The 23,613-nt window shown below is 39.3% G+C and overlaps 6 protein-coding genes across 6 annotated transcripts; 5 read left to right on the top strand and 1 right to left on the bottom strand.

The window, feature by feature from the left end:
* Positions 1-455: 455 nt before the first annotated feature.
* BCR41DRAFT_389016 (TPMT family) lies at positions 456-1,780 on the bottom strand (the record flags this gene model as incomplete). Its single annotated transcript, XM_022028075.1, has 4 exons — positions 456-900; positions 996-1,102; positions 1,210-1,454; positions 1,750-1,780. The coding sequence occupies 4 exons, from the start codon at positions 1,778-1,780 to the stop codon at positions 645-647; spliced, it is 639 nt and encodes a 212-aa protein (XP_021877769.1). The 3' UTR covers positions 456-644.
* Positions 1,781-2,215: 435 nt separating this feature from the next.
* Positions 2,216-3,602, top strand: BCR41DRAFT_381890 (glycolipid transfer protein domain-containing protein; the record flags this gene model as incomplete). The annotated part of the gene is made up of 5 exons (XM_022027332.1): positions 2,216-2,420; positions 2,601-2,656; positions 2,925-3,043; positions 3,193-3,328; positions 3,447-3,602. The coding sequence occupies exons 1-5, from the start codon at positions 2,306-2,308 to the stop codon at positions 3,600-3,602; spliced, it is 582 nt and encodes a 193-aa protein (XP_021877768.1). The 5' UTR covers positions 2,216-2,305.
* A 2,567-nt stretch (positions 3,603-6,169) lies between these two features.
* BCR41DRAFT_424908 (hypothetical protein) lies at positions 6,170-11,063 on the top strand. The gene is made up of 4 exons (XM_022030504.1): positions 6,170-6,893; positions 7,053-7,181; positions 7,348-7,423; positions 7,539-11,063. Exons 1-4 carry the CDS (start codon positions 6,301-6,303, stop codon positions 11,055-11,057), a joined length of 4,317 nt encoding a protein of 1,438 aa, XP_021877767.1. The 5' UTR covers positions 6,170-6,300; the 3' UTR covers positions 11,058-11,063.
* Positions 11,064-11,296: 233 nt separating this feature from the next.
* Positions 11,297-12,454, top strand: BCR41DRAFT_360438 (thioredoxin-like protein). Its single transcript, XM_022025362.1, has 3 exons — positions 11,297-11,459; positions 12,002-12,108; positions 12,246-12,454. Exons 1-3 carry the CDS (start codon positions 11,344-11,346, stop codon positions 12,428-12,430), a joined length of 408 nt encoding a protein of 135 aa, XP_021877766.1. The 5' UTR covers positions 11,297-11,343; the 3' UTR covers positions 12,431-12,454.
* Positions 12,455-14,444: 1,990 nt separating this feature from the next.
* Positions 14,445-16,720, top strand: BCR41DRAFT_389012 (kinase-like domain-containing protein; the record flags this gene model as incomplete). The annotated part of the gene is made up of 9 exons (XM_022028074.1): positions 14,445-14,592; positions 14,796-14,848; positions 14,980-15,195; positions 15,402-15,487; positions 15,607-15,748; positions 15,860-15,886; positions 16,008-16,052; positions 16,163-16,186; positions 16,319-16,720. 9 exons carry the CDS (start codon positions 14,445-14,447, stop codon positions 16,718-16,720), a joined length of 1,143 nt encoding a protein of 380 aa, XP_021877765.1.
* A 136-nt stretch (positions 16,721-16,856) lies between these two features.
* On the top strand, positions 16,857-18,506 carry BCR41DRAFT_389011 (F-actin-capping protein subunit beta). The gene is made up of 5 exons (XM_022028073.1): positions 16,857-16,935; positions 17,116-17,345; positions 17,459-17,652; positions 17,760-17,932; positions 18,182-18,506. The coding sequence occupies exons 1-5, from the start codon at positions 16,933-16,935 to the stop codon at positions 18,422-18,424; spliced, it is 843 nt and encodes a 280-aa protein (XP_021877764.1). The 5' UTR covers positions 16,857-16,932; the 3' UTR covers positions 18,425-18,506.
* The last annotated feature ends 5,107 nt before the right edge of the window (positions 18,507-23,613 follow it).

Below are 23,613 nucleotides of genomic sequence, written 5' to 3'. Positions count from 1 at the left end.
GATGTGGGTCTGTCAAATGAGTCGAATACGCTGTTCATACGAGGCCATAAAAAGCTCCTTGTACATCAACGGGGATCCTTCAAAATATCCCATAGGCAGCAGGACTTCTAGCGGGTCGTAGCCTTTTTTCTTCACCTTACTCCAAAGAGTTGGCGCTCCCATTATTGAAGAACTCTTTATCCAGTGCTGTTAAGAGGCAGTTGATATACTGAAGTAGGTAGTAAGGTGACAAGTAATAGCTTCAGATGGTATATGTAGAGCAACAATTGATCGCATTGGAAGCTGTAGAATGTGAGTAAAAACTTTTGCTGGACAAGCTATAGGACAGAAAAAGAGTGAGAACAAGATGTGGATCTACATGCCCGAGAAGTATTTATTCAGTTTTTATATTGATGAACATAATTCCTATATTGACGAACATGCATCTTCTACGAAAAGATCAAATAAATGTTGACCAAACGAGATAGAGTATACTTTTATTGTATTGGTGTACATTTAACTTCTAACATGGATGCATAAAATCTGTTACCAATATGACTTGCATGTTCTGTCACTTTATTGATTTTGTACAACTCTGCTTCTAGAAATATATAGAAGAAAGTCGAGACATGGGTTCGGGCTATAGACGACCCCCACTTTTGTCTTTACTTACGACGCCAGATACCGATCTTTTCTCTGCCTTGGCGAGTTTCAAATGAGGTACAGTCGTCGATTAACAGACATTCAAAGTTAAGATCCAACTGTTCATGATAAGCGGCCTCACTGACAGCGAAAGGGGGACCATCTGTATGGGTTCCAATGGGGTACATGAGAGTAATCAGGATGCCATCTTTGGCGATCAGTTCAGCCATTCTTTTGCCCCAGGCAGGGCGCAGCTCGGGTTGAATTGCGCAGAAGAAACTTTTTCCAATGAACAGTTGAAAAAATTAAAATTAGCGTAACAGTACGACAAACGGTATCAAAGCATTGGCATATTTTGAGGGAGAGGTCCTTACGTGTAGTCATAAATAAGCTTGAATCCTCCAGCAGGAATGTCAAACTTGAAAAAATCACCAACCATGAAGTCAACATGGGATTCAGGAATACCCTTTTGAGTTCGAATCTAATATATTCAAAAAGGAACAATGAGAACAAAAAAAAAAAAAAATGAAAATTGGTATTCGATCATGTCACTAATTATGATAGATGGGAGATAAAAAGAGGACTTACATCTTTACACTGCTGGACAGCAATGGGACTGATATCCAATCCAATAGCCTTACGGTGCTCATTACCCAAGTAAAAGACATCAACGCCACGACCACAGCCAGGGACAAGAACATTGCCTGTTTTCGGGATCTGAGCAGAAATAGGCTTCTGTTCGATGACCTCAACCAATGCAGGGCTAGGTGTGGGGTTGTCCCATGGATGAATGTCATGCTTCCAGAGCTCATTCCATCCGTCTGGCTTCTTGACTTCATTAAAAGAGAGAGAAAATGTTTGAGATCATTTGCGAAGTAACGTTAGTATAATATCGAGCTGCATTTTTCCCTTTTTACTCTAACACATTAAGTTTACTTGCCTTGTTCCTGATATGATTCCATGGCAAGTTGAGTAGTTGAGGTAGATATCAAACTAATGAGGATGGATGGGAGCGGGTAGGTATGAATGAATAGGAAAAAAAAAAAAAAAAAAAAAAAAGAAGAGAGAGGACAGCAGCTATTTGTAAGAAATTCACAAAATCTAAATTATTTCTCTGTAACCTTGAACGTGGGAAATGCTGGATGATCTTCAAAACCATATTTGCCAGTCAATCATAGAGTGCCTTATTTCTCCGGTCACTCCGCAGCGCTGTCAATTAGAAGAGTCCTTCCTTTTTTTTTTTTTTCCTTTCATTTCTCTGTTTAGATTACCCGTAGAAGAGGAGAAATTGTTTGTGCACGCGTATGCCGTTCCAGATCAAATCTAAGGGGCTATGACAATGCTGTGTTGTCGGTTTACATTTACATTTCAAGCGCGTGTTCTTTGTATCGTTCCATACCATTTATACTCTATGTATTCTCGCAGCATACAATCATTGCAGTCATTTACAGTCAGAGTCTGAACAGGATCTGACATGTCTTGCTTTACCTTGCCCTGCTATGCTTACCATCCTATTTGGGGGCGTACACAACGCCATTCCCCACATTCAAAAAAAAAAAAAAAAAAAAAAAAAAACACGTCACATTTGTCTTCAGTCGCCTTTTGTTTCTCATCATCTTTTTTTCTTCTCCTTTTCCTTCTCATTCCATCTCCTCCTCATCTCAACTTTACAAGACTCCGCACTATGGCTTCTACTTACTTCCAGGGCACTCGCAACTATACTGATGTCACTATCACTGACGAGGGCATCAACACTCAGGAATTCCTTGAGGCTACTGAAGGTCTCGTCAAGATCTTTGGTAATAATCAATTCTTTCTCTCCTTCTCATACGTGCGCGTCTCCTTTTTATGTCTCGGTTCATTTCAATGATAAAAAAGCGCAGACATTTCAACTTGTTACTGTTTATTTGACTTATCTCGGCCTATAATTTTCTTTATTCATTCGTTATCTTTGACACTTCAAAATCGTATCTTTATAGACCTCTTCGGCACAGTCTTTGGCGTTGTCCAGAGCGATATGAATGGCAACATCAAGGTAACAAAGAGTAGAAAGAAATGCATGAATGTTTTCTGATTGGCACAAAAAAAAAAAAGATCGGCAGAAGAATTATCGGATAATCCATACGCGCGTTAATTGCCCATGTTCTCTCTTCCTCTTCTCTTGTTTGTTGCCAATTACCAGTTATTTTATATGGCATTCCAACTTGGAAAGGGATTGTTTGGTTGGGAATATTTTAAAGCATAGTTTCTTGTTTATCATGCCATTGTGAATAACCTATTGTTTTCATTAATGTTATTAATAGAAAATCCGTGACCGTTACCTCCAGAACCCAGTTGTCAACTCCACTCTTCAGAATCTGGTTAAAGGTGAGATCGCTGAGAAGAAGAAGACCGCCACTGAGGGTCTCTTGTGGCTCACTCGGTATGTTAACAATTATCAAACATCGAACTTCAGTATTTATCTGGGTGAATATCAGATAAACTAAAATCTTTTCCGAAGATTTCTAATTGATGGCTCTCTCCTATGCTCTCACTTTTTTTCCATGCATTGAAAAATATAATAAAAATTAGTGGTCTTGATTTCACTCTCCAGTCCTTGGAGCGTAGCGAGGCTAACCCTGGTGAGGAACTCTCTGTTTCCTTCACTAAGGGTTATGAGGCTACTCTCCGCCAGTATCATGGAATGCTCGTTCGTCCCGTGTTCACTGTATGTTTTTTCTTTCTCTCTCCCTTTTTAACAAGCTAATGAGTTTTCATTCATTCCGTCTAACTCGTTGCTCTCGCTTATCACATTCAAAAAAAAAAAAAAAAAAAAAAAAAAATAGATGGCCATGAAGGCTTGTCCATATCGCGCAGACTTCTACGACAAATTGGGCTCTGACCAAGCAGCAGTTAAGCAGGATCTTACCACTTATCTGGGAGGTCTTCGTAGAATCGTCACCGATATTCAGGCCTTCTACACCGCCAACAACTTGAAGTAAAAAAAAAAAAAAAAAATGTAAAATAGCCACCATACCAACAACTTCTATTCATCACTTAAAAATATGGGTGTATAGATGTATATTCACCTGATTCGAAATCTCGGATGTCAAACAGTAAAGCAATACTATGTACCTCAGTATCTTTTTTCCCCATAGCTTCAATAAAAAAAAAAAAAAAAAAAAAAAAAACAAAGAATGTCCAATTATTGCAACCAACTGATAGAGAATAGTACAGCTCTTTCTTTCACAACATGAGGAAACTATGAAAACCACTTTATCCCTTATATAAAGAGAGGCTATGGTCTAATTTCTTTTGCCCTGACTCTAAAAGAAAAAGAAAGAAAAAGAATAACAAGCACAGAGATAAGAACGCAGGGATCACAGAGTCATTTTGTTTGCAGGTGTGCGCAGGGCCTCCGCCTTGGGCTACAAAGCGATACAGAGAACAGGCATTGAACATATTATAATACATTTATCTTTCAGTTATTCAGAAAACATATTTTTGTCCCTTGAAGTAAGTGACGTTGCCTTATTCATACCTTTATCTTAGTCATATCCATGCCGATACATTTGGAAAAGTGATTCCAACAATTCAACTCAATCATCTGTTAGAGCGCCTGTTGAATCCTGCTCACGTAAGCTAATTAACTCATCATTGCCAACCATTTCCCTCATACTCCCCTGTGTACCTCATTATCCACTTCATCATTCGGAAAATAGTTGCTGCAGGAGCTTTACTGCAGCAAGAAGAATGTTTACACTAGCGAAGCTCACCAGGAATAAAAGAATGGACCCAACACTCAATTTAACTGGTATAGAATAAAATAAAAATATGTAAGAAAGATCAGACTCTTCGCCTGTTTGCAACTAAGCAGACAGCCCAAGCGTCGTTTCTTTCTAGCCACAACACCATTCCCAGTACACATATTCACCGTGCTCGGGGGTCACTTCGCGAGTTCCCAGTTCACCGACCGTAGCCAGTTTACCAGTACTAATACACTTGATCCTCCAAACCTGAGAAAGCGCGGTTAGCGGCTAGGACTCAAGGAAGAGGGAAAAGATATCCTTTTATACGTGCTCGGGACATGGTGACTTGTTTTCATGTCCACTTTGTGAACTTTTGATGTGTGGGAACAAGAACTGAAATGCATCCATATTCGGATAATGTGGTCATTTATTATTATTGTTAATTGCTGCGCAACTTTGCCTTACTGTTGCTGCTGATGGGAAATATTCATCAAACAAATTCGCATGGTAAATGCTGTCTTGACGCTCTAAATCGTTTTTTTTTTTTTTTTTTTTTTTTTTTGCTACACAGCCAGCAACAACAACAACAACAACAACAACAACAACAGCAACAGCAACAGCAACAGCAACAGCAACAACAGCAACAGTAAAAGTATTATTAGCGGTACGTCAAATGAGCTTATTTGTTTTGGGTCAACATGAAGCACAGCGGTGTGTAAACTTAAAAAAAAAGGGTCCAACTTACAACAATAAATCTGTTTTGAACGCTGTTTATTTATTTCTAATGATTGCCTACGCTGGAATGTTGTCAAAAATCATACGGTCGAGGTCATGGATCGTACCATTTACTTCACGTTTGATGAAGTTGCTGTCGATTAGTGAAAGACACTATGGTATGTGCTCTGTCTAACGCAAGCGCGCTATTTGGCCATTGAACAAAATCACATACGTGCACCTACTGTACATATATTCGTCCTGAACATGTTGCCCCATAGCCAGACACGCAGCTCTTGCGTGCGATATGTAGACCCACATTTTTTTTTGCTTGGTCCCTCTTCCTAGATTTTTTTTGTTTATCACATTTTTATCGAAAGAAAGACTGAGGATCGACTCTCTGTTGGTTCCGATAAGGCTCCCGCTTGACGTTTCATTTCAGGAACATGACGGTGCCCCCTATAGTCAACAGGGGCCCACATGCGAAGTGGCCCTACAACAGGTGTCAGGCGTTACAACGGGGGCTTAAGGCCATTAAAAGAAGCGGGACTTGGCAATTTACCATGCTACCGTGCTCCCCTGTATGCGGCTTGACTTACTACGTGGCATCCTGCTAAGGCAAATGCTACTTAAAAAATGATCACTGGTCCAAATTGCAGGAGGTGTAGACCTTGTTCCTTCCTTGACTTAAAGACCTCGCCTGACTAAAACAAATGCCCTGCTTGGCTTAAATGCCTAGGTCATCTGTGCCTCGTAGCTTGTTTACCTTGATGATCTTAGTGGTTTTGGTAATCTTGGTAATTTTGGTGATCCTAATGATCTTGGACCTAGCACACTGGTGACCTTAAACATCTTGATATATAATTTGATTGTCTCGAATGCGCCGTGAGTATGCTTAATATGTAAGTTAGTGTCTTGTTTCTTTCTAACTCTGTATCCTACGCCTGGAAGTTTACCAACAGTTGTGCTCTCCTTTTTTACACGAGGAAGAGGTCACATCACAATCACTCCCATTTAATGTTTTCTGTCGCCTGTTGGCTCCATGTGGGAATATATCAAACCCCCCCCCCCCCTTTTTTTTTTTTCCTTGGTTTCAACACTTGCGTCTCTTCCTTTATATTCCTACATTTTCTTCTTGCATTGTATAATATTTCATTCTTCTCTCCCTCCTGTTCATTCTTATTTCTCAACGCCTCTCCGTTTCCGCCTCCTATTTAGTATAAAGTAAAGATCTATCATGTTATCCTCATCATCATCGTCACAGATACCCGACTTGACTTCAAAATCGCAATTTGGCAATGCATGGGGATCCGAAAGACTGGTCTCGAAGGAAGGGTGGATCCTGGATGCACAGAACAGAGTTGTGATCTTACATGGCATCAATGTCTCTGGAGGGACCAAAATGCCATTCTACACAGCCTCCGCCGCGGTCCATGCACCTTCTCAATATGTTGGATATTTTGCATCATCGTTACCAGAACCTGAATTCTTTGGAGCTGAGCCTAGGCCACCTTTTTCTACCACATCATCTTCGTCATCATCGTCATCGCCACCCTCTACAAAGAAACCAATATCAGTAAAAGAAGCAAAAGCAGCTGTAGCCAAGGCAGCAAGTGAAGCAGAGACGAACGGGACTAAGGATAAAGGCGCAATCCCTGGTGTAGTATATTCTCATATAGACGACCACTTTTATAATCACCGTGAGGTCTCGTTTGTGAACCGACCATTTACACTACAGGATGCAGAATTACATTTTGAACGATTGGCTCGATGGGGGTGTCAATGTCTTCGTTTACTAATACCCTGGGAGGCATTGGAGCATGCTGGGCCGTAAGTGCTTCTACACTTCTCTCTCTCTCTGCTCTTCGTTTGTAAAATTCAGTTCATATGTCCTCCGGATGCTGTAATAACTTTTAACCCTTTTTTTCATCCTTGTGCATGGGCCTGAACGTGATGTGATCTGGTTCCCCCTATTTTACATGTAAACAGTGGTATCTATGATGAAGATTATATCATATATGTAATCAAGCTATTGAAAGTCGCTTCGAAATACGGACTGAAATGCTTTCTGGATCCACACGTTGATTGTTGGAGTCGATTCACTGGGGGTTCAGGAATGTAAGTGCAAAAAAACATGCTTTATTTGTCATATTTGTTAATGTCACGCTTGTCAATCGTGCCAATCATGCCAATTAACGCACAGACATTTTTATCCGAATGACCCTTTGTGCCACTCAATTCTGACCCCTATTTTTTTTTTTTTTTTTAACTTGCAAATTCTCAGGCCAGGGTGGACACTTGAATTGGCAGGACTTGACATCACAAAGTTTGATGCGACAGGGGCTGCCATTAAGCAGAACGTGAGCATTATTATTTTATTTTGTTTTGTTTTTTTTTCGACGCAAGGGAACATTATTGTCCCAGAATCAAAGTTGATCGATACTAAAATATTAGATGGCCTTACTTATTTCATAGACGCATCATGACAAAGAAAACTATCCAAAGATGATTTGGGCTACCAACGGTATCAAATTGGCAGCAGCTACCATGTATACACTCTTCTTTGCAGGCCAAATCTTTGCACCTAAAACCATGGTTCCACTTTCGACCACTGTCTTGTCTCATCTTCGCACTGTCCACTCAAGCGTTGTGGCAGATGAAGCCTACCGTCGTGGCCTCCCCAATGGCGCCAGGGCCCCCTCTCCTGTCCAAAACTTAACTCCTATCCCCAAGGTCGACCAGGATTTTGTGGAGCGCGGACAAGTCAACATTCAACATTACTTGCAGGCCCATTTCATAGAAGCATTTGCGCATCTTACACAGCGGATCCGTGAAGACGATTCTAAAACAATTCGTGCGAGGAGTGGACCCGGGCTAATTGAAGCAGGCACCGTCATGGGATACGATACCATGAATGAGCCTGCCCCTGGATACCTGAACCATCCGGATTTGACTAAATTGCTAGAGCTGGCCGATCTACAAGTTGGAACGTGTCCTACACCATTTCAAGGGATGGAGCTGGCTCAGGGTAGGACCGTCAAATGTGAGGTCTGGGAGACTGGTGCATTGGGTCCTAGGAAAAAGCGGACAATCAAAGTCAATCAGGAAAAAGTTAATCTTTGGAAGCGACCGTACTGGAGGTCGCGACAACAAACGAATAATCAACAGCAGGGCAGTAACACTATTATTGATGGAGAACCCATAATCCCGCCAGCAAGACCATTGCCTGCATATTACTCCGAAACCTCGACCTTTGATGATGTCTCACAGCTTGGAATCACTGAACCTCAGGCTGATGATGACAACAATAGCAGAATCAAGAGGATGCCCTTGGCTTCACCAATGACTCTGACAGCCTCCCCAGCCAACTATAGCACCAAGGACGCACTGGCTACTCCTCCTTCCAAGTTGGCAGAGTCCCATATCTCCAAAACGTTATGGCCAGAGCCCGCGGGGTATAGTGACTATTGCCTTTGGGCAGAACATAAGGTTTGGGACCCTCGAACGGGGAAATTACTCAAGCCCAACTACTTCCAGCGGATACCAACCCAAGGTTATATACCATCACCATTCCAGCCAGGGAAGGAAGTAGAGTGGAAACATGATTTCTGGTTACCATTTGTCAACACATTTTCTTTGCGACTTCGGCAACAGGATAGTCGGCTTATTATCTTTGTGGAGCCACCTATTAATGAGGCGCCTCCTATGTTCCGGCTAAAGAAGGTCCTTGTCGAAGGTGCGGAGGACGGACTGAAGAATATGTTAAGGTCCGTAATAAGCTGGAAATCACGAAAAACATTCCCCAACCAACATACAACTGCGATCCTTAGGCAGTCAGCGTCAACAAGAGCTACTCAGTCAGCCGATGGTCGTGGCAACTCTGACGATAACAATAATAAAAATAGGCAGAATGACTACAAAGGAAAAGGCTCTTTTGGAACAACCGATGACTTGTATGAGAGTGCGTGTCAACAACCTCGTCTGGACCCAATGGGTGATGTGAGTGAAAATATCATAGTCGCACCACACTTCTATGACGGCTATACGAACATCACCCGCGACTTTGTCCCGTTCACGCTTGACTTCATGGGCTACAAACGGGGCATTTACTCGTCTGTCTTGGGAGCACTCAAGTTTGGGTGGTCAGGAGTCGGCCAGGCATGGAAGGATCAGGTGAAAGGGATTCAGTCCGATATCCGCTTAGCAATGGGTCCTCAGCATGGGATCCTCATGGGAGAAACAGGGTTGCCAATTGACCTACATAACAAAACTAGCTTCAAGTCAAGACATGGTCACCCTAAACAGAGCTTCGCAATGCGGTTGCTATTGGATGCCATGGATGCTAGTATGCTTAGCTTCACGCTCTGGAACTACTGTGCAGATAATTCAAACCAGTGGGGGGATCGATGGAATGGCGAAGATTTTAGTGTCTGGTGCGAGCCCGAAAACGGATTCATTGAGCCTGAATTCACACATACAACAGCAGTAGCAGCAGTACCAAATATGGCCTCCCCTATCCCTATTGCTAGGCACGATAGTGGCATCCTCGCTACCACTAATAACAAAACTCTAGAGCAGCAGTTGGTTCCAATTTCAAAAGTCAATAACCCCTCTTGGAGCCCCAATGTCGCTCTGACAGAGATTGCGGCTGAAATGGGTTCAGGGCTTGAATCTGTAGGTTGTCATGAAGGCTTTATATGGTGGTGCTGCCTGCCGACGACGAACGTTTGGACCAAGCGTACAGCTCCAAAACGGATGGTTGCCGTTTCTGTGGAACCCAAGTTTTCAGGCTTCTCTGCGGAAGATGCTCAAGTTATTGAAGCTAATACAAGCAACAACAACGAGAAGCCCAAGCCCTTGGCGACGCTAACGACATGGCAAGACCTGCTTCCACTCTCACTTCAAATTGAGCGTAGTCGTATTGAGTATTATGGTGGCCTCCGTGTGGGCGAGAGCTTTTTGCGTGCATATCCTCTAGCTATTTGGGGCGAGCCGCTTCTGTACCGCTTTGAACCCGGTATCCCTATATCGGATAAAGGCGTCCACTGTAGTATGAAGGCCCGGAAGCAAAAAACTAAGGATGTCCAAAGTTGGGAAAACCACTTCTTGATGCTCTTGACTCTTTCATGTGATCGTCGGCCGAAACGAAGGGGCGATGGTCAAAGTAACTGCGAACAGTCTTGGAACTATGGACAGCTGCAAGAACCTAGCCATGAGCAAGAGATTGCAAGCACAGGTGGTTCAGGCGATAACCGAACTCATAAAGCGACAACATCACCCTCTACAGACGTGTTTTTGCCTCGGTTCCATTTCGCACTTGATTCGACGGTTAATGAAGACCATTTCGAGTCACTCAATCATATTAAAGAGCTGCAAGAAGACCTTTGCCGCCGTCAACAGTCAAGATACGTATGCTCGAGTTCAAATTCAGCTACAGCTCACTCAGTATCGAGGTCATCCAAAGATAAGGGTCGTTGGCATAGATTAGATATCCGTGTTTCTGATGGTCATTTCAAGCTTGGACCAGCGCGTCAGATCCTTCAATACTGGACGTCGCCTCAGCCCCAATTCAACTCGAATGATAATCTAGCTTCAACAGCCGAGTTCTTTGAAGTGATTGAGACACGAATCCGAGGACTTTTCGCATTAGGCTGGGATGGCCTCGAGGGCATCACCACAGTTGTAGAACAAGAATGGATTAAGAGGATTTGGAAAGAGATCCAAAGAGATGACGCAGAAGCTGGGTATTCGGGCTATCCATGTCTGTGGTCATTTTCAAAGAGAATGGGAAGAACAGTGGAGTTGGAGGAAGAAAAGAAATTGAAATACAAGGAACGGCAGCTTCGATGGAGAGATCGAATAGGACTTCCAAGCGAGGGGGCAACTTACTGTGGTACTTGTGGGCAGTTGGATGTGATGCATGTGCATGGTGTGAGTGTTCGCTTGCAGATGTGGTCCGGATACCGAGGATTGGTTGAACATGTGGAAACATAAAAAGGGGGAAAGGGTTTGTAATTGTACTTTAATTTTGGGTAAAATACCAATAAAAGCATATAGGCATCAGCTCGATTATGCTATTCAGCCGCACAGCTCAAAAAAAAAAAAGCTCGCGTGGCGGTGACAAGCTCAGCTCAAATTTTTGTTTGCCCACTTCGGAGGAACGTGATGAAGACAGTCACAATTCGCCTCAAACAGATCTTTGATCAAGGAACCTGAATGCAACAAAGTGTATCGTTTTTTTTTTAAATCTTTTCCTTATTATATTCATTATAAAATCAACATGCCGGCACCTATGGCCCATCCTGTCCTCAAGAATGGCGTTGGAACATTTATCCCTCAATGCCGTCGCCTTGTCTTTCACTACTGCGAACGAAGCGGGAGCTCTCGTGGCATGATGTAATGAAACAATTAAACGAAAAAGAAAAAAAAAAATGGATATAAGTCGTTTTTTCTATTCTTCTATTCGGAGGAAAGGATAAAGGATTTATGGTCAGGATTCAGAAGCGGCAATGCCATGGACAAATATATATTTATATATATGTATGTGACATTAAAGGGATATAATTAGTCTCTTTTTGTCTTCAAAATCATTCCAAGATAACATGAATATTCGGGACAGTTATGGAAACCTTCATTTGTCTCATTAGAAGTATGGAACAATGAAGACAAAGGGCGATGCCTTTTTTTTTTCCTAAGCTGCTACATGACAAGGAAAAAAAAGTCTTTCGATATTTGCATATTTCGGATATAGTTCAATGGACAGGAGAGAAACGATGAATTCGATCAAAGACATCAGGATCAACGCCAAAATTAAAGCAGGAAATGAGAGCTGTGTCGACTCTGATGTACATGATTACCATTTGCTGATCCACCTTCCAACTTTCTCGCTATCTTTTTATTATGCTATTGGTTGTCTATCGCTTTCAAAATATATACAGTGAATATGTCAAGAAAGACCTGATTGAATTTGCAAAAGAGCACCCACACGTTGAAGTCATTGTTACACCTAGACCCTCTAAACACCCCGTCATCCGCGGCTTATACCGTAAGTTTTTTTTTTGCGTGTGTTCACAGATATGAGTATATTTTATTATTTTATTCTTAACATCTCTAATATTTTTATTCAATTAACTCTATCTTGACTTTCTCTTTTATGTTTCATTTCAACTTTTTTTTTACTAGTCAATGGAAAGGACAAGGTCGTGTGCGTACGCAATATGGAGCCTAAGGATATTGCAGGCAAAGTTCAATTGTTGAAGGAGTCTGCTGGTAACAGGATGAAGGTTTTCAAGAAGCCTGTTATTTCTACTACAGAGTCTGTCCGTGGTATCTGGTCACCTTTCCACACTACTCCCCATCAGATTTAAAAAAAAAAAAAAAAAAAAAAAAAAAGCTCGAGATTTCGCGACAAGCAAGCTCTTAAAATACAGGCTTTTTTTTTTTCCTCCTTCCATTTTATCTCTCTTCTTCACTTCGCCCACATCATCTATCACTTTGCTTTTTTCTTTTTCTTTTCGCTAATTTACAATAAAATCATCAAAACGTCCTATAGACTCGATATTTGTATTTCATCAAAGTATCTTGAGCGCTACATTTTCTTGATGTACCCCACGTGATATATTTCATTTGGGACTTAAATGTTGAAATTTATTTTTTTTCCTTCGGCCTTCGGATGCATAAATTATCTGTTGCTTCCAAAACAATCCTGAGTCATGTTCAAGCCAAACGCGTCGTCTTACTATCTAATATAGAATACTATGGCTTCATACGTATTGTGTGGGTCTAGAAGGATGAAAATGCTTTGGTTCGTCAAGATGACTCGTTGTCAGAGAAGAAATTAAAAAAATTACAAGGGCACCCACACCCTTTTCCAATTGACAACCATGCAATGTGACATCATTTGAGTCTTGTAGGACAGAAAACGTGGGAGAAGACTGATTCAAAAAAAAAAAAAAAAAAAAAAGAGCGCATTTTAGTGCCCTTACATCTGACATTCCAAGGGTGACGCGAAAAAATGAAGAAGGACCCAGATCAACATCATATAGAAAGGCTCATACCTTATTTCAGCCTCTCTTGCTTCATATTCATTCATTTCATGTTGATGTTGACTCATTTCCCTCCCTAATAACAACTCTTCATCAAAGGCATATGAAATCTCGGCTAGCATCTACAAAATAAAAATTAAAAATTAAAAAAAAAAAAAAAAAAAAAAAATCCGCATGACTTTGTTGTATACATATAATGAATTTGCCCTGAGGATTTGTTATTGCGCTAAAATCATATTTCAAGGGTCAGGAGGAGTCAGTGAGGCTTGTAAAAGAAAAAGAAAGAAAAAAAAAATGCATGACCATTTAGACAACCGTTGACTCATCATCTGTGAACAGGCGTGTTTTTTAAATGAATAGACACTAGCAGAGTAACAGACGCATAAAAAAATAAAGAAAAAGAAAGGACACATGAGCTGCTCACGCTCCGTTTGTTTGCTATGCCAATGCATTTGCATGTTAAACTTGATGAAAGGTTAGGTTTAAACAAGAAAGAGCGAATTACCCAACTTGTCAGGGTAACTCCAAGTGCACATGCCAACTGTGTTGAGCAGCCACTGCCAGGTTCTATTACGATTACGACAATCACCACTGTGATTACTTGTGGACCGTGTCATTTCCTTCTCCTACGCATCAACTTTCTCTTTATCTCATGCACTCATTCACTTTATCTCATGTCATTCTTTTTATATTTGTCGTGCAACCATATAAAAAGGCGACTCTGGTTCCCAAATCCGTGAACTCTTCTTTCACCATCTCTACCACTCGCATGCCTCTCCTATATACTTTTCTATCAACTGTATAGCACAAATCAAGCTCACTCTCCTAACTTCATTCGTTTCCTCTTTCATTCTATTACTTTCCCATCAAAAGAAAAAAAAAAAAAGCCCATCTTTAAATCTACATCCACTATCTTTTTGTGTTCCCTGTTCAGGTAACACTGAGTTCAAATATATTTATACTCACGTGTGGCAAAGAACGTATTGTACTCCATCCTTTAATTCTTTTCAATATCAATGTTAAAGATATTGAAGGAATGAGAAAAGAAAAAAAAAAAAAAAAAAAAAAAAACAAATGAGACGCGTTATTCCTTGATCTCACACTTTCCTTCTCTTTCTTTTTCTTTTTACATCGGCTCTCCTTCAACTTCATATCGTCTTCCTCCCTCTGATGATATCACTTTCGTTATCGCACCACATGATTTGTCAACAAAGAAAAAAGAGAAAGAGAAAATCTGCCTAGGCGCACGTGTACAAAATCCGATAACGAGATACAAACACATATATATATATATACAATGCTGAGGAACGCGAATGGATACTTTGAGTGGAGGCCAATGACACCCAAGCATATCTCGCACGTGGGTGTGCCCAAGGGATTTCAGACGATTGAGCGGCATTTGGATGAGGGGCTTGAGAACGAGACTGAGGAAACATTGAATCTACGAATCAAGGCAGACATTGTAGTAATGTGCCAGGATCGAGGTAAAAAAAAAAAATAAAAAAAAAAAAAAAAAAAAAGCAATTAATTTTTTAATTATTTGAAACGTCAGAGCAATTAAAACTGTAATATTTAACCATGTGTCTTTTACTCACATGTTCACAAACATATGCATGCACTCTCTTTTTCTTTCCCACTCTTTTTGTGTTTGTTTATTTGTTTGTTTGCTCTGTTTTTCTCTATGTAGGTTTGCCCACAGATGGAGAAAAGAAGGACCTGATCAAGCGTTTGTTGAACTGGGTAAGAAAGAAGTTTGCTGTTATTGTAACTATGTCTTACCAATACCATGACATGACATGGTTCAAGTTTGTATTTTCTATTTTTATATTGTTTACTCACCATTTCTTTCTTTGTTATATTAATTTGCCCAGCAAAATACAAAACCGGTTCCAGGACCATCAACTCCTACGCTTTGTTGTCCTGACCCCCCTGCAATTGTGAAAAAGCTACCAATCAACACAATCTATCTCAATTCCTTATTAATGGACGCTAATTTTCAAGGTGAAATTACTTTTGACCAGCTCCAGATTGGTCGCAAATTGGGCTCAGGCGGCTTTAAAGACTGCTATGCAGGGAAATATATGGGTGTAAGTTGTTTTTTTTTTTTTTTTTTTTTTTTAATATATTCCTTTTCTTTTTTAATATACATGTTGCGGGCGATCAATTTTTATTACTACATGTTATTTTATTCCATCTTTACGCTTTATTTATTTATTTGTTTCTACATGTGTTTGTCAATCTTCAACTATAAAAAAAAAAAAAAAAAATGTTTATTTTTCTCTGGGATGGATAGGAGGATGTGGCGATCGGAGAGTTGCGTGTTCAAAACTTTACAGAGCTCGACATCATGGAAATGAAGCACGAAATCGATGTTCTCAAGTAAGGGTCGATCATTTTATTTATTTATTGTTTGTTACCATGATCGACCCTAACCTCTTATTGACCAACGTGAACCATGTTCTTTTTTTTTAAAAAAAAAAAAAAAAAAAAAAAAAAAGGCAACTGCGGCACGAAAACGTCGTCCGTTTTGTAGGTGTTTGCACAAACGTGCGACATCTTTGCATTGTGACAGAGCTCTGCGAGCATGGAGACTTGTATGATTATATGCGCAGGACCAAAAAACCTTCATTTGGACGCATGGTATGTGAATGACTAAGAAAAAATAAATTACTATTCTTCATTCAATCAAGATCATTTTGCTCTGCATCAATTAACTAATGTACATTGAACGATACATGCCTTCATTTGTAGATTATGTATATGCACGACATTGCTCTTGTAAGAAGCCAAAGGAAAAAAAAAAAAAAAAAAAAAAAAAAAAAAAGGAAAAAATCCTAATGCAGAACGTCAAGAGGTTAATGTATTCTAACTTTTAACTTTTACTTTTTATTAATCACAGGCATGCTCATATCTCCACACACGTCGCCCTAGCATCATTCATAGAGTAAGTGATTAGACTCTGATTAATAGTCGGTCTCTTAAATTAAGAGCATGAGCCAAACCCTTGTCATCTAACTTGGACATGTGTTATTTTCCCCACTCTTCATTTTATAGGACTTGAAATCCATGAATATCTTGGTAAGAGCCTTATTTATTTAAAAAGAAAAAGGAGTTATTTCCATGTACTTTACCATCCATAAAGTCTGACTTCAATTTTCTCACTTCTATATTAAAAAAAAAAAAAAAAAAAAAAAAAAAAAAAAAAAACAGATCTCATCAGATGATCGAGCTAAGATTAATGATTTTGGTCTAGCACGTATCCGACCTCGTCCTAATGCATCAATGCATACACAATGTGGAACACCCAATTGGCAAGCACCCGAGTTTTGGACGTCTAAACCACGATACACTGAAAAAGTAGATGTTTATGCCTGTGGATTGATCTTCTGGGAGATCTTGTCTTGGGCCGAATTAGGTTATCCCTATCACAACTTGACAGAGCATCAGTTGTATGAAGCTGTCAGGGATAAGGAGGTTAGACCACCTTTAGATCGGTTGCGAAAGTATCCTCAATCACTTTTGATATTGATCCAGGATATGTGGCGTAAGGACCCAAGGAGGAGACCTAGTATGTCTTATGTGGTTGATCGTTTGGCAGAATATCTCCAATAGTTTTTTTTTTAGCTTAGACATTTAGACTTTCCAATAAAAAAAATAAAAAAAAAAAAAAGCTCGTGACGTGATTGTAGTACATGCGATTGGCTTTTACGCGTTGTCCAGAACGGTCATCTGTCAGGTTTTTGTGGATGGATGAACTCTAGTCAAACACTGAACTATCTCTCTCTCAACATAGTTTTTCAATTTCACAACTCACTTTAACAACCATGGTAGGTGATGAACATCAGGGTCATCTCATTTTTGAAACACGAATGACAAAATCGTCTTGACTTTCATTATTTAGTCTCAAAAAAAAAAAAAAAAAAAAAAAAAAAGGTACAAAAAAAAAAAATACGTTTTAACAGCTTCATTGGCACGCGTGTCGTCTTCTTTTTCATCAATTGTGATAGGATATGGAAGAAGAAGAGGTTAACCCACAAGTGAACTTTGCACTTGACCTGATGCGTCGTTTGCCTCCACAAAACGCAGAGAAAAATTTACTATCACTTATTACACTTCTTCCAGACTTGACGGAGGACCTTCTCAACACAGTGGACCAACCCCTCAAAGTCCAAACCTGCGCCGAGACTGGGAAAGAGTATTTGCTTTGTGAATACAACCGTGATGGAGATTCTTACAGGTAAATATAAATAATAGTAGTAGTAACAACAACAATGAAAAAAAAAAAAAAAAAAAAAAAAGACACCTTCTTATGAATGCTTTTCTATGTGTATATGTGCTTTACTTGTATAGGTCACCGTGGTCAAATAAATTTACTCCACCATTGGCAGATGCAACCTACCCTTCAGCCAGGCTTCGCAAACTGGAGATTTCTGCCAACGATGCATTTGATGCTTACAGAGAACTTTATTTCGAAGGTGGTGTTTCATCAGTATACTTTTGGGACCTTAGCCCAGGCTTTGCAGGAGTTGTACTGATTAAAAAAGGTAATTTTTTTTTTTTTTTTTTTTTTTTTTTCCTTAAATGTGTAATTTACTCAACTGTTCAATTCTCGCCAATATATTCTTTCTAATCTTTATTTTCTTCCATTTAGTTGGCGATGGCGCTCGTAGGATGAAAGGAGCATGGGATTCGATTCACGTGTTTGAGGTACAGGAGAAAAATCGCAATTCTCACTACCGACTCACATCCACTGTCATGTTGCACATGGTGACCAATAAGCCAGATTTGGGCCATATGAATCTCTCAGGAAGTATGACACGTCAGGTAAAGAAACCTTTGTGGCTATGAGAGTGTGGGAGATGAGAGCATAAAGGATCGAGAGAAATGGCATTGAGCTTTGAGCCATGAACTTGTGGGTTTTATTTATTTATTTGAAAACGTCATTTGTTTCAAAGATGTGAAATACCTTGCGTCGTGTGTTCTTCAATTGACACATGCTTATTTCCATTGATATTTGGGCTATTACTGACTGAGGGTAACACACTAACAATAACAATGATAATAATACAATAGGCAGAGCAAGACTATGTGGTGGATGACCCCTCGATGCATGTTGCAAACATTGGACGAATGGTGGAGGAAATGGAAATCAAGATGCGTCATCTGCTCAAGGATGTCTACTTTGGTAAAACAAAGGATGTTGTGAATGATTTAAGGTCAATTGAATCGTTAGCAAAGATGAAGAAACAGCAGGATATGCAACGTGAAATTGCTGCAAAGTTACAGGAGCGACAGCCAAAGCCAACAATTAGTTAGAAATGTGATAGGAGAAGGTCGTACAGCTTTTAATAAAAGTCAGATCCAGGACAGCTTCGGCTAATTTAAGAATCGATCAAAGGAAAAAAAAAAAAAAAAAAAAAAAAAAAAAAAAAATTAAAAAGAAAAGAAAAGAAAAAGAAAAAGAAAAAGAAAAGAAAAAGCACAGCAACACGTATGCCGAGGAAGAAACCGAATACTCAAATACTAGGTTAGCATTGGCTTAAACGTCTGCCAATAATAATGCTGTAAACCATGCATGAGCCATTCAAACATCAATTGAATAAAATGTGTAATTGATGGGATTGGCCGTTTTTTTGACATTCCCAAGGAAAATTAATAAGACAGGATGAGAGCGCGATCACCTTTTCATTCTATTTGCTGGGGAAAGAGAGCTAAATAGGATGATTGATATACGCGTACATGGCTAGAGAGCCATAATACAGCAACAAAACAAGGGGAATAAAGGTCAAGAATGCACACATTTTAATAAAAGAAACAAACAAATCCCCTTGTCCTTTGTTTACTAACACATGCCTGTTGCACATTTGTTTAGTCCACGCAATTACACAAATGTATTGAAGATATATTCATTGAATTAGACACGAAGGATCCATTACAAAACATGAAGAGTTCATTCACACTTTGCAACAGATCCATTTAGAGGTTTGCATGTATTAATATATATGTATTGTTTAGGGAATTGAACTCTAATATTGTAATCATTTTAAAGTTTTAAAGTAAGATTTTTATCATTAACCTGTATATTTGCATTAATGCTTTTTTTTTTTTTTTTTTTTTTTTTTTTTGCAAGGCACACAATAGCCTACTACAGCAAAAATAAACAAAAAGAGCCCCGTGTGGGAGAGTGAGTGAAAACGCACAAGTGATGTTTATACAAACATTGGTGGGGGAGGAGGAAAGTAGTTAGTGTCTGTCAGCATTTTTCCTTTTTGCTCTTTATCGTAACCACAATATTGAATAGTCTACATATTCATCAACTGTGCAACACAGATAGAACAAACATTATTTTACAAACGGCGATAACCTGGACGCAGGGGTCATGTTTACTCGCCCATTGAAAAGACTAAGAGTAAAAATAAAATAACATAAAATAAAACAAAAAAGCCTGCCAGATTGGTAACATCAATTATATCATATATATATATATATACAATGGCATGTTTAAGAACAGTATATTTTCCGATTTTGTAACCTTGATCTGCAAAATATGCTCGTTGACAGAATAAGAAATATATAATAATAATAATAATAATAATAATAATAATAATAATAATAATAATAATAATAATAATAATAATAATAATAATAGGATAGTGATCACGAAGAATTGCGACATCGTTGATGCGTTCTTGCTTGTGAAAGTTGAACAACTCTTTGAAGGAGAAAAAAAAAAAAAAAAAAAAAAGGCAACACGTGCATTTGTATAATTGCGCACAGCGGTGTTGTTGAGGGTGTCATGTTGGATTCGATGGGAAAGAGAAGAGCCTGTAGCGATACTTCAAGTAGTATGGTATCCACGTCAGATATTAATCACAGGCATACATGGTAAATCTATTTATGTCCCTAGAGGGAGCTGAAAGCAATGATTAAAATGGTAGTAGAAAGATAATAACGAAATAAAAAACAAATAAATAAACAAGGGGAGTAAAAAGTGAATGGTCTTTTCGGAAATGGTTCCTTGATTTGATTAACAAACATTGTATACAGTATGCATTTGTAAGTGCATCATTTCCCAAGAGCAATTTCATTTAACTAGCTGCCTTTGCCCCCTCGGTATTTGAACTATTCTCTCTCTATATCCAGGAAAAAAAAAAAAAAAAAAAAAAAAAAAAGGAAGTGGTGGGAGGGAGGAAGTGGACAGTAACTTTTGTATTGGAAAGAGGAGGGAGTGTCGTTGTCTTGAACGATCTCAATTGCTCGACTATTTATGGTATAGAGTGTTTCATTCTTAGTTTTTTTATACTAGAGCAATTTGAGTTCGTACGCGTATGACATGAGGTCAGACATTATGCTTAAATGCTTCATTTGAAACAACTGCACAATTGCTATATTTACTTGTCACTGCCACTCAAACCATCACAACTACAAGATCAAAAGAGAAAGGGGACCATCCCATATAATAGAATGATAGAGGGATCCAACTCCAACTTTTATTTCTTTCTTTTAGTCCAGGTAGCAATATGGTAAACGGTAAAATTCCTGCCGAGAGCGAGAGTAAAGGATTGCAGAGTAATAAAATTAAACAACTGAGCACTGTTCACAGCAACTTCATTCCACATGTCCATGAGCAATGACCGTGCTTTGCCTTCCCCTGTGGCTCTCCAACTTTACCTTTTTTTTTTTTTTTTTTTTTTTTTTTTCATTCTGATCATCAGTATAAATAGCTCCTCACTCACCCCACCTACTTGCCTCCTTGGCCCTCCGTCCCGACATCATTCCTCCTATTATCAATCCAGGGCCAATATCTCATCATCACTCCATTATAGCAACCACTCCTTCATTCCACAGCAAGCCAATCAACATGATGAATAGTACCAAAAAATTCATGCGTAGGATTGTCTCCCCACAAACTTCAAACGAACAGTTGCTTCCCCCAGATATCATTGGTGTTGCTGAGGACCGTAACCTCGACGGCAATATTCTCGAAGCAGAAGTCGATCAGGTTCCTGATCACGCCTTGAATCAGCCTCCCGACGGTAAATCCTATGCTGACAAGATATCCAATGTAGATACGCAGACTTATGCTATGACTATCAATATTGTTCCGTAAAACTGATCCTTATATCACTCCATCTTCCATCTTTTCACCTTTGACCACTATCGCCAGTTCAGTTGACAGCACGACCGCTGACAGTAGCAACAGTTCTAATAGCAGTGACAGTTCTGATAGCAGCAATAACAATGCTTGGGTGGATCAGACTCCTGCTTAAGTCGACAGATCAAAAGGATCCGACCAACATGTTTGTCGTGCAATAATTTTGAAGAACGGTCTTAGAGACTTGACTGCCCAAGACGTATTTATTTAAAGAAAAAAAATAGAAAAATAGAAAAAGAAAAAAAAAAGAAAAAAGAAAAAAAAAAAAAAAGTTTTTTTTTATACCTGAAGCATTGGATCAATACACCACAAATTTAAGTCAAGTTATAAACTAAATAAAAAATAAAGAGACTTTAAATGTCAACTCATTAACCTAATGATGCCTGACAACTACTGCCAACTGCGAGGATGAGTGAATGAAATTGCGACATTGTAGTCTTATTGCTGACTGGCGAGATGGGCGGCATTCACAACGCACCATTATTGTGTCTGAGTTTTATTTTTGTAGAATGTAAACGGATCGAATGTGTAAGTTTCAAGTTTCATGTCTCGATGATATTTATTTTTGTCTATCATGCATGTAAATCAAACAATGAAGCAGAACGTTTTCTGTGTGATGTGGGACTGTCTAAATCAATCAATATAATCAATATAATCTTAAATAAGCGCTTTGCTCGTGACTCACAGCCACTTCGCCAACTGTACGTCCGAATTACCGTGTGGAAAATGTGGAATTCACCCAACTCCAATTCTCCAAAACTCCTTCTATCGAGTCTAACTGCTACTGTGTCATGATAATACTCCAATAATAGTCTCGATATATCTTAGGAACGACCATACTGCATCCATGTATTTAGAGACGCTACTCAGCTTGCGTAATGACCACTGTATCCTTCCTCATCCATTCCTCATTACTATCGACTTTTCATAAATATTCAATTCTTCCCTTAGACTTTTAGCAAGGGCCGGGCGCTGTCTAAATAAGCAATCACTTGACCATACCATAATCGTAGCATCATCTGGACAAGGCAAAAAGATGCAGACATTCAGATTTGATTCATCAAGTCCATTTCGAGAAACTATTGTAGCAGCCACCAATCATGATCTTTTACAGTCATCAAGGCCTGTGGATCCCACAAGTGCACCTCCCCTGTGCAGTGTCATCATGCCTATCGACAATATCTCTGTCCTTAGCCCTGCTTTTGTGCTCTCCCTCCCTCTACAACCTTTGAAAGATTATCCTAACGCCTCCAATCATTGGACTAAAAGCCAGGAGAGCACTATAATGATACCACTGCCGGCACATGTCCTTCACAAGTACGAGAACAACGAGTGCAATAGTAATATTCCAATCCCTCAACCAAAAGAGACAGAGCAGCCGCCTACTTTGCTACCAGAGCAATTGCTACTATCGCTCGCTAGTTTTGACCTCACAGTGGTCTTCACAATGTGCTTCTCTTATGAAGGATCTCCGTTGAGCAAGAATATGTCGTTGGTCGCCTTAAGCATCCTTTGTATTACTTTTATAGTTCTTCATTTAACGGGCATACATCACTAGAATGGACTGGATATTGGTATCACTGTCAGTATATGCTTTTATGCTATTGGTCCATATAAGAATAAAAAATAAAAAATAAAAAAAAAGGCAGTTTTCCATGCTCTTCTATTATTGCATGCGCTCAGACGCGTTTCCTTATTTATGAGCAAAGGGGGCGATGCCCTCTCTGTAGTTTCGGGATTTATTACTCCAATAATAAACTTTTTTTTTTTTTTTTTTTTTTTTTTTTTTGCTTCGCCCTTATCCAGCTTAACGTAGCTCTTTCCTATTCTCTTTTCTTTACATCCTTTTTTTCCTTTTTCTTTTCCTCTTTTCTTTTTTTTCTTTTTTCTCCTTCTATCGTTCCAAAGTGTTGAGCGTAGGAATAAAAAAAGAACAAAAGAGCCACTAAAGAATAATAAAAAATAGCAACGGTAGAGCAGAATGACGTACGGGAAAGCTGACGCGGGACCCGTGTAAGAAGGAGGACCATAATCTCTTTGTTTTTGTATATAGCATGTATCGTATATTTATTTTTATATGTGCCTGGATTCCCGCTGTTAAACGCAACGGCTCTTGTGGCGTATCCCAATAGTCCGAAAGTCCATTTCCACGATAAAACATTCGCTCGCACCCTTCATCTACTCTCTCTCTCTCTTTACTTCCTGCGATATTATTCACGAAAGCAACAAGCACTCTCTCTTATACCTAATTCATAAAAAGGTCTCCTTTCCTTACTCTCATCCTTTTATACATCTAAACTCTTTATATTTATCAACTCTTTTTCACTCTTGTCTTCTCACCTTTTACAAG

The sequence above is a fragment of the Lobosporangium transversale genome, assembly GCF_002105155.1.
Source record: "Lobosporangium transversale strain NRRL 3116 chromosome Unknown BCR41scaffold_43, whole genome shotgun sequence".
Classification (NCBI taxonomy): Eukaryota; Fungi; Mortierellomycota; class Mortierellomycetes; order Mortierellales; family Mortierellaceae; genus Lobosporangium; species Lobosporangium transversale.
The sequence above is the reverse complement of the archived record's forward strand: the minus strand, read 5'-3'. Positions and strand labels throughout refer to the sequence as shown.